The sequence below is a fragment of the Syngnathus floridae genome, chromosome 6 (genome assembly GCF_059516105.1).
Source record: "Syngnathus floridae isolate MCC-2025c chromosome 6, RoL_Sflo_1.0, whole genome shotgun sequence".
NCBI classification, from domain to species: Eukaryota; Metazoa; Chordata; class Actinopteri; order Syngnathiformes; family Syngnathidae; genus Syngnathus; species Syngnathus floridae.
The window spans coordinates 4,468,082-4,485,791 of record NC_142418.1 but is presented as its reverse complement, the minus strand read 5'-3'; the positions used below and the strand labels follow the sequence as shown (position 1 = coordinate 4,485,791).

Below are 17,710 nucleotides of genomic sequence, written 5' to 3'. Positions count from 1 at the left end.
TGCGTCTACATCCGAGAAGAATGGTGCCGGGACTCTGTGGTGGTATGTAAGCACTGCTCGCCGCTTGTGGAGTTTGTGATCATTAAGTGCCGTCCTTTTTATCTGCCGAGGGAATTTACCGCGATTCTGCTAGTCGCGGTATACATCCCGCCTTCCAACATCGAAGGCGACAGGATCGCGGCGCTTGGTGAACTGTACCAGGCTGTCAGTGAACAGCAAACAGCGCACCCTGACGGTTTCACCATCTTCGCTGGAGACATCAATCATGCCAACCTGAAGTCTGTTTTCCCGAGGCTTCACCAGCATGTTACTTTTCCGACACGTGGAGACAGCTTCCTGGACCTAGTCTACTCGGCGCAAAAGGGAGCTTTCAAAGCCACCCCCCTCCCCTATCTGGGGCTTTCTGACCATCTCACCGTTTTGCTTTTGTCCGCATACAGACAATTGGTAAAGGCATCCAGGCCGGTTCGGAGGCGGGTTTGGGTGTGGCCTGAGGGTGCCTCCGATGCACTTCGTGACTGCTTCGACACCACTGACTGGGACTTGTTTAAGCAGGGAGCCACCTACAACGATTGGACGGACATAGAGGAGTATACTGACTCTGTTACCTCTTACATCACGAAGTGCATCGATGATGTGACTTGCTCGAAATCCGTCGTCACTCGCGCGAACTGGAAGCCGTGGCTGACGGGGGCTGTCCTCAGACTGTTGAGGGCCAGGGACAAGGCTTTCAGAGCAGGGGATGAGGCTGGCTTGAGGACAGCGAGGGCCGACCTGTCCCGGGGAAGCGAAAAAGGCGTTCTCGCGCAAGGTCTCCACCCACTTCAAGGACAGCAAGGACGCACGTAGCCTTTGGCGGGGCATTCAGACCATCACGGACTACAAGCCCGCGCCTAGGAGCTGTGAGGGCGATGTCCGTCTGCTGAACGATCTGAACCGCTTCTTTGCTCGCTTCGACGCCCAGAACAGCACTTGCCCGCTGAAGACCACTCCCCCCCCCCCCACACGAGCAGCCCCTGCGCCTCTCTGCCGATGGTGTGAGGAGGGCGCTTGCCGCTATTGACACCCGTAAGGCGGCGGGCCCTGACAACATCCCGGGTCGAGCGCTGAAGGACTGCGCTGGGGAGCTGTCGGGTGTCTTCACGGACATCTTTAACGTTTCCCTGCAGCAGGCCATCGTCCCCTCGTGTTTCAAGGCTGCCACCATCGTTCCTGTGCCGAAGAAACCTGCACCGTCCTGCTTCAATGACTACCGCCCCGTGGCACTGACGCCCATCATCATGAAGTGCTTTGAGCGGCTTATCATGGAGCACATCAAGTCCGTTCTCCCCCCCCACCATTGACCCTTTCCAGTTTGCTTACCGTGCCAAGCGGTCCTCTGAGGATGCCATCTGCTCTGCCCTCCACTCAGCCCTCACCCACCTGGAGAGAAAGGACTCATATGTGAGGTTGCTGTTTGTGGACTTCAGCTCTGCCTTCAACACCATTGTGCCGCAGCGACTCATCTCCAAACTCGACGAGCTGGGCCTCAGTACCTCCCTCTGCAACTGGATACTGGACTTGCTCTGTCAGAGGCCTCAGGTGGTGCGTGTTGGCGAGAAAATCTCCGCCAGCATCACGCTGAGCACGGGGGCCTCAGTCCATTGCTCTTCACCCTGCTGATGCATGACTGCACTGCGACCTACAGTGACAACCGCATAGTGAAGTTTGCTGACGACACGACTCTGGTGGGTCTCATCACGAAGGACGACGAGACTCGGTACAGGTCGGAAGTTGACCTTCTGACCACGTGGTGCAGGGACAACAACCTCCTGCTGAACGTCAATAAGACCAAGGAAATCGTTGTTGACTTCCGGAAGGGTCACTCAACACACCTGCCGCTGGTCATCGACGGTGCTGTGGTGGAGAGGGTGAGCTGCACCAAGTTCCTGGGGGTGCACATCAGTGAGGACCTCTCCTGGTCCGCAAACACCTCGTCACTGGCAAAGAAAGCTCAGCGCCGCCTGTACTTCCGGCGGAAGCTCAGGCGTGCATGTGCTCCTCAGGCAGTCCTGTCTACATTCTACCGTGGCACCATTGAGAGCGTCCTCACCAGTTGCATCGCTGTCTGGGGTGGTAACTGCACTGAACAGAACTTGAAGGCCCTGCAGCGCATAGTGAATACGGCTGGTAAGATTATTGGTGCTTCGCTCCCCTCCCTGAAGGACATTTACACCTCCCATCTCGCCCGCAAGGCAACCTCGATTGCCAGAGATGCGAGTCACCCGGCTCACTCTTTGTTTGACCTTCTGCCCTCTGGGAAGAGGTACAGGAGCCTGCGCTCCCGCACCACCAGACTCGCCAACAACTTCTTTCTCCAGGCTGTTAGGGCCCTGAACTCGCTACCCCCTTCTGCGTAGCGTGCGGCACTGTTGCGCTATTTTCTGGAATGTCTGCTGTACGCGCACTTGCTCCTTTTTTTTTTTTTTTTTTTTTTTGCTCCTCTTATTTATTTATTTATTTATTTATTTGTTGTGTTATTTATTCATTATTTATTCAGCATGCTTTTGTTATACTTGTTTACTTGTTTGTCTGTTGTGAGCCATGTCTTGTCACCGTGGGATGGGGGTAACGAAATTTCGGTTTCTTTGTGTGTCTTTGGCATGTGGAGAAATTGACAATAAAGCTGACTTTGACTTTGGCTATATATCCACCATACATTGCCCAAAACACCAGATACGTATGAAAACATATTGCAATAGATGTAGTTCCCCTTTCTGCTACGACTTCACTTCATCTCTTTGTCCGTCTTTGTCTCGCACCCCCTCGCGCGCTGGGCAACTTGTTTTTGCATTTGTCCCTTTAGGCAGCTCAGTAGCCTAGTGGTAGAGCGTCCGCCCTGAGACTGGAAGGTTGTGGGTTCAAATCCCGGCCGGGTCATACCAAAGAATATAAAAATGGGACCCATTGCTTCCCTGCTTGGCAATCAGCATTAAGGGTTGGAATTGGGGGGGTTAGATCACCAAATGATTCTCGGGCGTGGCACCGAGACTCACTCACTGCTCCCCTCTCCCCCAGTGGATGGATCAAAATCACACGGGGATGTGCTAAATGCAGAGGACAAATTTCACCACACCCAGATGTGTGTGCGTGTGACGATCATTGGGACTTTAACTTTAACCCTTCCCCTGGAATCCTTCCATTAAAATGAGTGGCCCAAGGAAAAGCAAGGTGGACACTGAGTGCCGAGTGTTTAAAAAAAGAGTGGACAATTTGGCTCGACCTATGCGACGTGACGTTCAGCCACATGAACATCAACATCAACCCATCACAGATCTAGATAAATGGACCAACACCTCGGATCTCTCCTAAGATTGCTACAACAAATTTTACTCCAGACTATGACGCACTAGCAAAAAAAGGAGACTAACAACACTGTTCCCACTGAAAATGAAGGGGAGGCTCTCAGGTTTGTTGTAAAAAAATGCATTTTGAATATGAATTGTACAAATAGCAGGGATTGAAACTACTGACCATTCTCATTTTCAAACAATGCAGGATACTAAAGGACATTGATGCACCACCAGTTTGCGACTAATCTTAACCTGTAAAGTTCTTAAGGCTTACTTTAAGAAGTGTTTCCCGTTTCGTCACCACTGTCACCAGGTGTTTGTGAGTTAAAATGCTGACGTGAGTTAAAACGATTTTCAGATACCCCTCACCGTGTTGCTGTTTTGATTACTTTATTTGGATGTATTCTTTCATCGATTCTACAAGATGATATATTTAGTTGGAATGTTTGCCGTTTGATGTGATTTCGCCTCATAAGATAAACATCTTTCATTAATCTGACCTGCAGGCGCTGAAGTGATGGAGACTGTTATTCATTAAAACAGTGTCGTATTTTATGAGAATCACTGATGTAAGTGAAATTTGTTTTTTTAATGCTGTTAATAAATGCATTTGTTTTCAAAAATCTTTTTTTTGAATATCCATGCTTTACTACCTACTAAAGGCCAAAACCTTTTATGCCGTTTATATTACTTCACACAAACACTACATCCATCTGCTCCTGGTTCGGCCCTCCGGTCCAAATTTAGAACCCAATTCGGCCCGCATGACAAAAAGTTTGCCCACCCCTGAACTAGAGCCCTGTCGCGTCATCCTTTTCTTTGTTTCTTTCCCGGTCACGTCTACTCTGGAGCTATACGTGTTGCTCGCTAGTTTCGAAGACTTCGATGGTTTCATTGGACAGGAGGAAGATGAAGACAGCTCTTTTACTGGCTCTTTTTTTCTTAACGAAAAAAATGGAGCTGCTGCATGTACTCTAGAGGTTTCTTCCAGACACTAGAGGGCATGGGGCTATTGTTGGTGACATCTTGTTGCGTCACACTTTTCAGTATTTTTTTCCGGGTCATGTTTTACGTGTAGCTCGTATCACATTGCCCCTGTAATCCATCCATCCATCCATCCATCCATCCATCCATCCATCCATCCATCCATCCATCCACCCATCCATCCATCCATCCATCTTCTTCCGCTTATCCGGGGTCGGGTTGCAGAGGCAGCAATTTCAGGAGGGACTCCCAGACTTCCCTCACCACGTCGTCTGCAAAAAGTAGAGACGCGATGCTGAGGTCCCCAAACCGGACCCCCTCAACGCCTTGGCTGCGCCTAGAAATTCTGTCCATAAAAATTATGAACAAAATCGGTGACAAAGGGCAGCCTTGGCGGAGTCCAACCCTCACTGGGAAGGAATCCGACTTACTGCCGGAAATGCGGACCAAACTCTGGCATCGGTGATACAAGGACTGAACCTCCCTTATCAGTTGGCTCGGCACCCCGTTCTCCCGAAGCACCCGCCACAGAACCTCCCGAGGGACACGGTCGAACGCCTTCTTCAAGTCCACAAAACACATTTGGACTGGTTGGGCGAACTCCCATGCACCCTCGAGGATCCTACTTAGGGTGTAGAGCTGGTCCACTGTTCCAGGGCCAGAAGGAAAGCCACACTGCTCCTCCTGAATCCGAGGTTCAACCTCCCGACCGACCCTCCTCTCCAGCACCCCTGAATAGACCTTACCAGGGAGGCTGAGGAGTGTGATTCCCCTGTAATTGGAACACACCCTCCGGTCCACCTTCTTAAAGAGGGGAACCACCACCCCAGTCTGCCAATCCAGAGGCACTGTCCCCGATGTCCACGCAATGTTGTAGAGGCGTGTCAGCCATGACAGTCCCACAACATCCAGAGCCCTTAAGAAATCCGGGCGGATCTCATCCACCCCCGGGGCCTTGCCACCGAGGAGTTTTTTAACTACCTCAGTGACTTCAACCCCAGAGATTGGAGAGTCCTCCTCAGAGTCCCCAGGCCCTGCTTCCACAATGGAAGGCGTGTAGGTGGAATTGAGGAGGTCTTCGAAGTATTCTCCCCACCGACTCACGACGTCCCGAGTCGAGGTCAGCAGCACGCCATCCCCACTGTAAACAGTGTTGACGTTGCACTGCTTCCCCCTCCTGAGACGCCGGATGGTGGACCACAATTCCCTCGAAGCCGTCCGGAAGTCATTGTCCATGGCCTTGCCAAACTCCTCCCACGCCCGGGTTTTTGCCTCAGCAACCGCCAAAGCCGTGTTCCGCTTGGCCATCCGGTACCTGTCAGCTGCCTCCGGAGTCCCGCAGGCCAAAACAGCCCGATCGAACTCCTTCTTCAGCTTGATGGCATCCCTTACCGCCGGTGTCCACCAGCGGGTTCGGGGATTGCCGCCACGACAGGCACCAACAACCTTACGGTCACAGCTCCGGTCGGCCACCTCAACAATGGAGGCGTGGAACATGGTCCACTCTGACGTGGGAAAAGCTCTGCCGGATGTGGGAGTTGAAGCTCTTCCTGACAGGGGATTCTTCCAGACGTTCCCAGCAGACCCTCACACAGCGTTTGAGTCTGCCATGTCGGACCGGCATCTTACCCCACCATCGGAGTCAACCCACCACTAGGTGGTGATCAGTTGACAGCTCCGCCGCTCTCTTAGCCCGAGTGTCCAAAACATGTGGGCACATATCAGATGACACGACTACAATTTCGATCATAGAACTGCGGCCTAGGGTGTCCTGGTGCCAAGTGCACACATGGACACCCTTATGTTTGAACATGGTGTTCATTATAAAAAATCCGTGTCCAGCACAGAAGTCCAATAATAGAACACCGCTCGGGTTCAGATCGGGGGGCCATTCCTCCCAATCACGCCCTTCCAGGTCTCATTGTCATTGCCCACGAGAGCATTGAAGTCACCCAGTAGAACGATGGAGTCCCTAGAAGGAGCGCTCTCCAGCACTTCCTCCAGGGACTCCAAGATGGGTGGGTACTCTGAGCTGCCATTTGGTGCATAGACACAAACAACAGTCAAGACCCGTCCCCCCCCCCGAAGGCGGAGGGGGGCTACCCTCTCGTTCACCGGGGTGAACCCCAATGTGCAGGTGCCCAGCCAGGGGGCAATAAGTATACCCACACCTGCTCGACGCCTCTCACCGTGGTTAACTCCAGAGTGGAAGAGAGTCCAGCCTCTCTCGAGAGGGCTTGTACCGGAATGAACCAAAACTGATATCCAGGTACACCACATGTTACACTTTCTGCTCAACAAAGCACAGCTGTGCAAATAGCAGAAATATAAAGAGTATAATAGTATTTACAAATTTAATAAATCTATAATAAAAATAGCTTACATTTTAAAAATTAAAGCTGTGTAGATAATAAATGTAAAGTAAAACAAGCATGGCAAACATGGGCCTCCAGCTTCATGGTAGTAAATGAAACGGATTTAAATAAAGAGCTGTGCAAACAACAAACATCTAAACAAAACAGACTGACCCTGGCTGCAAGCAGACCGACAGCTGTTTCTACAGCTGTATGAAATAGAAACAGATATAGATGTGAATGCAAAGGAAAGAAAATGTACGCAGTACTGGGCTGAAATATAAAGATTCACATTTAGGCAGCATGTGAAAATAAAATAAGTAACCCATAAAAAATTTTGATTGACTACATTCTTTATATCAAAAGAATTGTGTACAAAAATAAGACTATATGCCTACTTAGGCAATACAGATGAGGCAGCCAAAGTTGGCCATAAACACCAAAGTTTGTGGTTCTGCTGCAGATGTTGGAAGAGGTTTGAAGTGCTTTAAACATTTGAAGAAATTTGGTTGTGGCATGTTTTGCAAATAACATTTTGTTGCTCTTCATCTACAATCCGAAATCCAAAATACCTCCAAATTACAGAGCCATTGTTTTTTTTTGTCTTTTTAAATAGCTCTTCCTCTCTATCACCCGGCAGCATAGCTGCCTACTTCTTCTTCTTGTGGATTTGATTGGCGGTTGGCGTCCAACTCTAAGGGGCATTGGAGTGTCGATCATTCGATTGGCAGATAAACAAACAAAAAAGCACAAAAAAAAACAAAGCAAAAAAAAATCCTCTCCTCTAACCCTGCTTCCCTCAAGTATTGCCATATACATATGTATGTCTATTGCTTGATTTGTGTAACATATTTCCTAGATTAAAGCTAACCTTTTCTCTTTGCATTGATGCTATTAGTTCTCTCTCACTCTTGAACCCCTTACACTCCATCATGACATGTTCAACTGTTTCTCGCTGATTGCAGCTCCTACAGTTTCCTGTGGGATGTTTCCCTATTGTTCAGTGTGCTGTTGAGTCACGTGTGCCCAGTTCTCAGTCGGGTAAAAACCATCTTCTCCTTTTTGCTCCTGTTCAAGCACCTGTCCTCCCACCACTTGTTTCTGTATTTTGTAAAAAATGTCTACCAGTCTCCATTTTCTTTCTAAAAGTTTGTTGTATTGCGTTGTTGTGCGTCGGAGAAGCCTATGTAAAAATGCAAGGGGTGGGGTTGAGCCAAAGAGGATGCTAAAGAAAATAGTGCCCTGTGCTGCACCTAAAAATATTTTAGATCTGTATAAGGACTGTCCCAAATACATATCGCTTTCTGAAATATATCGGTTTAACTCGTAATACTGATGTACTGCCCAGTCCTACTACTTTCCCCAGCACAAAAACACATGTGGTTTATAGTCTGGTGCGGCTTATATATGATCAAAACAGGATTTCCCCCTAATTTTAGCTGATGCAGCTTATATTTAGGTGCAATTTATAGTCCAGAAATAACGGTACATGAATATCTTAACATGCACTGCCCTTATTCAAATTATTTTTCTGTATGTATGAAGTGTGTCAAAACTGACTGCTAGTATTTACAACTTTCTAACCAAAGTATGACGCTGCCACTAGAATGCTCACTGTTAATGTTAATGGTATGTGGGGTGTTTCGACAGAAACAAGGATAATATTCGAAGATTTGCAGTAAGGAATTTGCCATGATTAGCACTCATTTGGAAAAATATCACATGACGTACAGTCTCTGCAAGCCAGTGTAGAGTTCCATGTGACTTTCCCTCAACTTCTCCAGACCAGCCCAGTTCTCTATGTGTCTGTAAAAAAGCAGAACGTATGAGTCAATTATCATTACACTGGAAAAAGCATACAACTGATATTTGTTTTTGTTTTTTTAACTTAAATTAACATTAGTTTGCTCATTTCACATTTGGATTTGGGGAACAACATCATTCTTCTGGGTGAAAATTAATACAGTCAAAGGAAAACGAAGCAAAGAAACGAAAGGCTAAATTGAGTGGAAGTGAAGAGGGTGAAGATGAAAGTTAAAAAGAAAAAGTAAAAAAAATAACTCACTTAACACTTTACTTTTTACATCTCTGATATAATGCATTTGTTTTATTGCTATGTGTAATTATCTGCAGTATTTATTTAGGAGTTATCGTTGGTTTTTGGCTGTGGAACGAATTAAACAAATGACAATATATTCTTATGAAAATATTTGATCCAACATACGACAATTTCAACATACGGAGTAGGTCTTGGAACGAATTAAATTCATATGTAGAGGTTTGACTAATCCTAATTCCACCTGTAATTTTGTAAATAATTGTGCGTTTCTGGATGATTGAACATATCAACATTACAAAAATCAAGAAAGAAAGAAAAGCTCATCAATAAATGTTTCAGTTTGACATAGTTTACATCAGTGGTTCTTAACCTTGTTGGATGTACCGAACCCCACCAGTTTCATATGCGCATTCACCGAACCCCTCGTTAGTGAAAAATAATTTTGGGGAAATTCAACACTTAGATGATTTTTACTAGTGCACAAAATGAGCCGTGCATGAACATCACCTTGCTCAAAGAACAAAACCACCACTATGCATGACCTCACAACAAATTACATACTGGCAAATCAGAATTTACACAATAAATTAGGTTTGTTCGGACCTCCACAGTGGAGGCTCTGTTGAACCCTTGATACCAACTCACCGAACCCCTAGGGTTCGATCGAACCCAGGTTATGAACCACTGCATCAATGTCTAGTACTGGTGCACAAAATGAGCCGTGCATGAACATCACCTTGTTCTAAGAACAAAACCAACACAATGCCTGAACTCAAAACAAATTACAGACCTGCAAATCAGTGTGACTTTTGCTGTTGCCTTTGCGAGGCCAGTTCAGATATGCGTTATCACGAATTTATAAATCAGACGTGTTCTGACTTCCGCAGTGGAGGCTCTGCCGAACCCCTGAGACCGACTCACCGAACCCCTAGGGTTCGATCGAACCCAGGTTAAGAACCACTGGTTAACATGTTCAATAAGCATAAGAACTCTTATCTAGTTCTACTCTATTTTTTCATATATTACTGCTATAAATTGCTACACTATTAGATCATTTATAATCAAAAACTGGAAAAAAAAATCCAAAATAAACATGCGCAAGTATTATTGTGGGGGTTTTTTGGGGGGGAGGGGGTGTTGTGTCGTTGCCGTGGTTGGCGATCCAAGAAGGCCAACCTTCTGCTCATGCTCGCGTTTTGACGCCCATCAATGAGACTCCCCACAAGGATTGGTCAGGCTTTCCAGGCTAGAAAATTACTGGTACACCTTTATCACATAATGAAAAAATTCGTTTTCTTGTCGTGTTTTCTTCACGTGTGTACTTAATTGTAGAATTTACAAGGTTGATGGATCGTCATTACGGAACACTATTTTGTCTTCAGACGCCGCACTGTGGCCATCTCCTGGTCATGATCAGAAATGCTGCCGGTGATAACTTCCAAAACAAATACGTGTATTTAATATATTTTTATATGTTTCTCGTCCTATATTTTTTTCGTTTTTGAAAAATCAAACCGTTCCTAGTCTTTTACTTACTCTTTTCCAGACAATAAAGGAGAAAAACAAGCTGCTTTTAAAATGGGGTATTTCCATATTAAAACTCAAATAAAAAACAAGCCATTTTTTTTCTATTAATAATAACTGCTTCTGAACGTAAAATCTAATGACCAAAGAGACACCGACTGGTACACTTACATGGAAGTGATGTTCTGGAAGAGGTCTCTGATGCTCCTTGTACTATTTCCAGAGCTCTCAGTGTCCTGAAAAACTAAGAGCGAGGAATGCTTACTACTATCCGACTTGTTACAGTAAATTTCGTTGTGCGTGCAAACGCAGGTAGGCGGGCAGTGTGGCAGTGATAAGCTAAGTTCACTGAAAAATAAGACGTTGAGGACAACGAAAAGTCTCCAGTAGTGCCACATTTTGGGTGGCTGGCAGAAATCGAATGAGAATAAAGCTCCAAATCCATATATCACTATCTGGAACGTGAAACGATAAAAATTGCTTCCTTGTCACGGTACATCCACGTGCGTGCAACGCAGAAACCGGTGTTTACTTTTTCTCTCTCCCTGGACCCACTCAATGGTTTGATTCAGCTATCGTATTCGAGTGATGCTGTTCATCACCCCGTCAAAAGCCAATAGTATTCCTGCATATTCTCTCTCTCTCTCTCTCTCTCTCTCTCTCTCTCTCTCTCTCTCTCTCTCTCTCTCTCTCTCTGTCTCGCTCTCCTCTCCTCTCCTCTGACATCATTTAAATGTTTATGTCATGATTCCTTAATGCACCTTTGACCATGATGCATTATGGATTATCCTAATGTCTTGTTTAATGTAATGCATGTGACAAGGCTGTGGTTTCATGACAGATAGACACTATTTTATTGCTTGACACGCACGCACGCACGCACACACACACACACAAGCACACACACACACACACACACACACACACACACACACAGACACACACACACTCACGCTCACACATTTATGCCAAGGGAAGTGAGTTTCACCATTATCACAGTGTAAAATTGTTAGCGTGTTAAGTCACCTGGCTCTTTCATATTATACATATAAATATAAATATGTCCTCTGCATATTCAATGCTCAGCACCAGCAGCTCATCTATTTGCACGTCCCCCCCAATAAATGAATTTGTTTATTAGTTTGGAAGAAATGGTGACAGAATTGAGATGTCCTACAAGTTGGTACAGATAAAACACTGAGAATCTGATGGTGTTAATTCAACAAACAGTATGTTAATTTTAACACCGGCCATGTTTCTCAGGTATCACACATCTTCAGCACTCTGGCTAGTTCCGTTTCCCTGCACACCACAAGTACTCTTCAATGGTGCACACAGCCACGCCCACAGTAATCATCACTCATTACCTGCCACCAGCTCATCTTGTCTACTACTTAAACCCCACACGCCCATCACTCTTTGTGAGTTCCTGCTCGTTGACTACATATTGACTGCTTTTGCCTTGCCCATTTACCTGTCGCTCGACCTGTGTATGGCTTCTGCGCGGCCTGACCCATTACCCGTTGTTTGACCACGAGTTCCGCCTATGCCCTACCTGCTCCTATGTTTGCTCTGCTTCAGGTCTGATCTCCTGCCCGTCCCCGACCACGAGCCTGCTTTGCGCCTGTCAACCTCACTGACGCAGCGTTGACGCCTCTACTCTGCACAAGCTCCAGTGATCCACTTCCCCTGTTTCTCATTTCAATAAACAAGAGTGCTGTGATGCATTGGGTTGTTCTGTCTGATCCGTTTCATCAGGCTACATTCACTGCAGGTCTTGATGCTCGATTAGGATTTTGTGTGAAATCCAATTTGTATGTGTGGGTCTGTGTGTTTGTATAAAATCCAGTGTGTGTGTGTGTGTGTGTGTGTGTGTGCGTGCGTGCGTGCGTGCGTGCGTGCGTGTGTGCACGGGCTTGCGGTTGTGTTCATGTTCCACATTTAATGAGACCCCAGTCAATCTGGTCTGTGAACATCTGCGTCCTCAGTGACTCGCAAGCGCAGAAGAAAGACAATGTCACTTGTAATGTTACGTTTGTGGTCCAGTGTGGAGGTGCCACAGGCCTATCTTTTGATGATATCATATCCACAAAGGAGTGCTTTGGGAACAGCTGGAAATAAAATATTTTGGGGACTGAGGCAAGGCTTTCATGTGGATGTTACTAAAGATGATGTCATGCTATTGGCGCACGTAATAAATGAACAGTTGTCACGTGCCCGTGCCACATGCCACTCAGCCGGCAACATTCCCTCAGCCATGTCCCTGTCATCACCGTAATGATTGTCACCTGCTCCCTTTTGTTAACTCCTTTATTTAAACCCTGCCTGCGTGTTTCTCCCTGTCTGTCTACTGTTACTTCCTGTCCGTTTCTGCTCCTGTTGTTCCTGTCCTGTTGTGCATTCCCCCCCGTCTCGTGTGTAGGCTCATGGTCAGAACCCGTTTCATGTCTCTGTTCCTGGTCCTGCCTGCTGTCCGTGACCCTCTGTCCCGCCTGTGTCTGTGTTCTCCTACCCCCCTTCCCTTCAATAAACCCTGGTTCAAGCTGCATTTCGTCGCCCTGACAACAGTCTACGTTGCTTCATGACTACTATCACCAAAAATGTCCACTTGATGCTTCATGCTTCAAGCGGGATTAAATTAAAGTAAAATATAAAGTAAATACTGTTACTTAAAACAACTTTGCAGATTGGGTGAGGTTTAAGTCCGTTGAGGTCATGATAAGGTTTCAGTTGGATACATCTGACTTAGACGTTCAGACTGCGGTCGCATTGCAAATGATCAAATACATATCCGATGGTCTTGACAAAAAAATCAAGTCCCATTTGGGCAAAAAAAAAAAAAAACATGTCAATGTAGGCCAACATGCATCCACACTACTAAAAGTAACATAAACCAAAAAGTGTTAAATAGTAAACACTCAACTGTGTGTCGAAGCAACAAAATGTAGTCTTGCCAGTGCGGTAATAATGACACATAATGACTGTCATTGCAATTGAGTGCACCCGCTTCAACCAAAATATGCGAGTGTTGAATTAATACCAGCAGATTTTCAGTACAACAGTGATGCATAAAAGATACACAGTAATGACTAATACATATTCATAGTATATGAAACTGTAGATTTGCGTATAGTATCATCAGGCCAAATCTTGACCTGCTTTCCTCGAGTGAGCAGGATACTGAAAGCCTATACTGATAGTCCTGATAGCAGAGGCATTAGTCACACACACATTCACACTCTGGTGGTGCATAAGTAGCCACATCTGGGACAGGCTGACAGAAGCGTGGCCCTTCTGACCACCAGCAAACATTCATACAGCATTGTGAGCGGCACTGGGGGGAAGGTGGGTGAAGTGTAATGCCCAAGGACACAACAATCCATGACTCAAGTGGAGCAGGAATTGACCAGTGGTTACCAGTTACTGGATGACTATTCTACAGCGGCTACACTGCCGTCAAAACCTACCTTGGACCTGTTTGCCATGAGTTTATTTTTTAAGTCACAAGAGAGCCACAGCAGAACAATGAAACAGCCTCATGTGGCTCTGGAGCTGTGGGTTGCCTACCCTTGTTTTAGGAAGTGGTCTGCTTAACATCTGCTGCTGTAGGAAAAACTGGATAGACCGATTCAGTTGAAGAGAAGGACAATAGCAAAGCTATCAACAATGATGATGATGTCACCCCCCAGTGCAGGGCACCATCAATGCCGTCAGTAGTTGTTGTCAGGTCTGCTGCATGCGTGCGCATTATGGTGAACCTGAAATGGACCGACCACACAGGCTCTGTCCCGAAGAAGGCCCAGCAGAGGCTGTACTTTCTGAGACAGCTGAGGAAGTTCAACCTGCCACAGGAGCTAACTGAAGACCTTCTACACTGCCATCATCCAGTCTATCCTCTGCACCTACATCACTGTCTGGTTTGGATTGGCCACCAAACAAGACAAGCAGAGACTGCAACGGGCAATCAGGACTGCAGAAAAGATAATTGGGGCCAACCTCCCATCTATCCAAGACTTGTACCTGTCCAGGACCAGGAAACGTGCAAGTAACATCTCTACAGACCCTTCTCACCCGGACGGCGTTACAGAGCGCTGTATGCCAAAACCAGCAGACACAGACACGGTTCTTTCCCCAGGCTGTCGCTCTGATGAACTCACACCACTCAGAGTCTCAGAGACATCACTGGGCAATAATATCCTGTTCGTGCCACTTAAATGTTTTAGTCACCTGAAATGTTGTACAGAGGCTAAGATCAACTGGAGTCAAATTCCTTGTTTGGCATGCACAAACTTGGCCAAGTTGATTCTGATTCAGATTCTACTGAACAGCTGGTGTTCATCGGTTATCATCAAACTTGGATGCAATCATGCTGGCAGAACTTTTACACTCTAGATCAAGTTACTTCAATCAAAAAATACTCAGTAACTTTCAAGATGGTGATATTCTTCCTCCTTGTCTGTCGTCACCAGCACAGGCATGATGCCTGCTTATGTTTGCACATAACACATTTGGCTTGCACCTGACCGCTGCCAACTTAAGCGCCAGCCGCTACCGTGATGGATTTCTTCCATCCAAACCTGATATGTTGATTGCAAATAAATAACTTCTTATCATAACCGCTCTTTCGTTTCAGTATCTGGGTGAGAGCCTTTCTTCCTGTTACTGTCAGACTACAAATTAAATTATAATTTGTGTATTCGGTAGGAGACCCCGTGGAAGACCCTGTCACGTGCTGGCGCCACCTGCGACAGGACCATGCCCCTCTGTCAGTGGAATCGCCGTCACCTGCCACGGGCTCATGGACAGCGCTATATCAGCGCCACCAGCACAAACCCGAATGTCAGGTCTTGACTGTACAATTTGAAAATCCACAGAACTGCTTGTCCACCCCAGCCAGATCGCCGCTCCAGCGCCAGCTATTCCCATCATCCCCTTCCACAATAAAGTCTCTGTCGCTACGCACTTGGCTGTACTGTCTGATCCCTTACAGTACAGAATGACCAACGCTATGCAGCTAGCGAACGACGAGACGGCACTGAGCCGACTGGAGCGAGCCGAGACCGCCATCAGCAGCCTGTCCGCCGACATCCGGAATTTGATCGAGGTTGGTCAACAACAGCTATAGCAGCAGGAGATAGCCCAAGCCCTCCAGAGACTGTCAGTGGCTGCCCCCGCACTGCCCGTCTGCCGAGGCCAGAAGGCTCGTGGACGTCCCGGAGCCCTGCCTTGGCAACATCGAGAAGTTTAACGGAGATCCCAAGCACGTGAGGGCATTCGTGACTAACGGTCGTATAATGTTTAGTTTAGTTTAGTTTAGTTTAGTTTAGTTTATTGTTTAGCACATATTATTATAGCAATAACAGTGCAAGGAGGGAGACGAAGCGTAGGGCTTGTAAGAAGCTCCACTCCTGTTATATATACAAACAAAGTGCAGAACAAACAAAGTGCTGTGCAGTCAAATGTCATTCAAGTGTTTAAGAAAAGAAAAAATATATATATGTATATATAAGTAAATAAACAAAAGCACAACAAGCTAAATATTAATTTGTCATATTTATATATGCATATATACGAATGTGTATGTATACATACATAAACAGATACACGATACAAAAATAAGAAACAAGCGAAACAAAATAGACACTTATCGATGTTGAAGCAATCAAAGAGACACCAGATAGGAATAGCTAAAAGGGAACAGAAGAACTGTAAACAGAAAATAACAAAACAAAACAAGGAAGAATCTGAGTCAAAATTGTGGTTTAAGTTGATGATCATAGTATGGATCAGCTGAGTGCGGTGGAGTAATTATGGACTGGTAGGATCATGAGTGGAGAAGGTGGTGTTTCAGGTGCTTTGTAAAAGCAGCCTGTGCAGATATGGATCGGATATGGATTGGTAGCTTATTCCAGAGTGAGGGCCCTCTAAAGTGGATATTATATTGATGGCGTGATGTTCGACAGAAAGGTGGGTGAAGATTGCCCCTCTGACTTGTTGGATAAGAATGACAGTCTGATGCAAATGTGAAGAAATTATGAAAAGTGGCTGGAAGACAGTGTTTCCTATATATGTATGTATTTATGGATGAGTAGACAGGTTTGATGAATGTTTACTTTATCAATTGGCAGTAATGAATAATTTCTAAACAGTGGTGCCGATGGTTCATATCTATTTGAAAAAGAGATTATTCTTAGGAACTTCTTTTGTAAAATGAGTAATTTGTTGAGGTATGTTGGATATGTGGCTCCCAGATTATGTTGCAGTAATTGAGTAAAGGAAACAGGAAACTATAATACAGAGTGAGATGAGCAGAAGGATGGACAAAGGGACAAACTTTTCGTAAAATACCTAGCATTTTCATAGATCTTTTGCAAACCAAATCAATGTGTTCGAACCAATTTAAGTGTTCGTCTACTATAACTCCTAGGAATTTGGTGCTAGTAACTTGATGGATTTCGTTATTGTTTATGTAAATTTTGGTCTGTTCTTTGGGGTAAGATTTGTTTATATTGCAGAAGATCATGAAGTTACATTTTTTTATATTGAGTGTCAACTTATTTGTTTTGAACCATTTTGTAATAGCGTACAACTCAGCATTCACACTTGCAATGAGGGAATTAAAATCATCGTGGATGGCAATGAGGTTGGTATCGTCCGCAAATAACAAAGGGAGAAAATTTGAACAAGACATGGAAAAATCATTTATGTACACCAAAAATAATAGAGGACCCAATATTGAGCCCTACGGGAACCCAAATAGTATTTTAGATCTGTTTGAAGAACAACCATTTAAATATACATATTGTTCTCTGTTGGCAAGATAGTTTGTGAACCATTACAGGGCAGAATCGTTCACTCCATATCTCTCTAGCTTAGCGATAAGGATCTTATGGTCGACAGTATCAAATGCTTTAGTTAGATCTAGAAAGACACCAAGAGCGAATTTCTTATTGTCAAGAGCTGTTGAGATATGGTTGACAAGCTGAAGCAGTGCATGCTCAGTGGAAAACCTTTTGCGGAAACCATATTGATGCTTGTAGAGATTATTTGTTTCTAGGTGCTTTGCCAATCTTGAATAAACCAATTTTTCTAGAATCTTGGAGAAGCATGGAAGAACGGATATAGGCCGAAAATTACCATATTCATTTGTCTCGCCAGCTTTGAAAATAGGAATGACTTTAGCAATTTTTAGTTCTTGGGGTACAATGCCAAATTTTAAAGATAAGGAGAAAATGTGTGTTAGTGGGATTATTATTGAATGGATGATTTTCTTAATAAGTAAGCTTCTGATCTCGTCATGGGCAGGGGCCGAGTTTTTCAAGCTCATGACAATGCTGTAAACTTCCTCAACACTAGGAGGGTCAAGAATGGAGAGTGAAGGAAACTGCCCTTTAATTAGGCAACAGGGGCTTGTATCAGAGGTTGAGAAGCTAGATGCCAAGGTAGCGCCAACATTT

General features: G+C 45.4%; 1 protein-coding gene across 5 annotated transcripts in view; it reads right to left on the bottom strand.

Moving 5' to 3' along the window:
* The window catches only part of LOC148395973 (NT-3 growth factor receptor-like), a 154,957-nt gene that overhangs the window by 75,939 nt on the left and 61,308 nt on the right, over nt 1-17,710 (bottom strand). The window contains exons 1-2 of one of the 5 annotated variants that reach the window (XR_015859231.1): nt 10,425-13,137; nt 8,402-8,476 (exon numbers count right to left, since the gene is read on the bottom strand). Coding sequence is in view for 3 of the 5 variants with exons in the window: in XM_088379875.1 (XP_088236001.1) it covers nt 8,402-8,476; nt 10,425-10,651 (302 nt within the window). In the remaining 2 variants the exon portion in view is untranslated. Of the gene's footprint in view, nt 1-8,401; nt 8,477-10,424; nt 13,138-17,710 lie in introns of those variants that run through there. The other 4 variants (XM_088379875.1, XM_088379868.1, XM_088379872.1 and 1 more) reach the window with 4 other exon arrangements.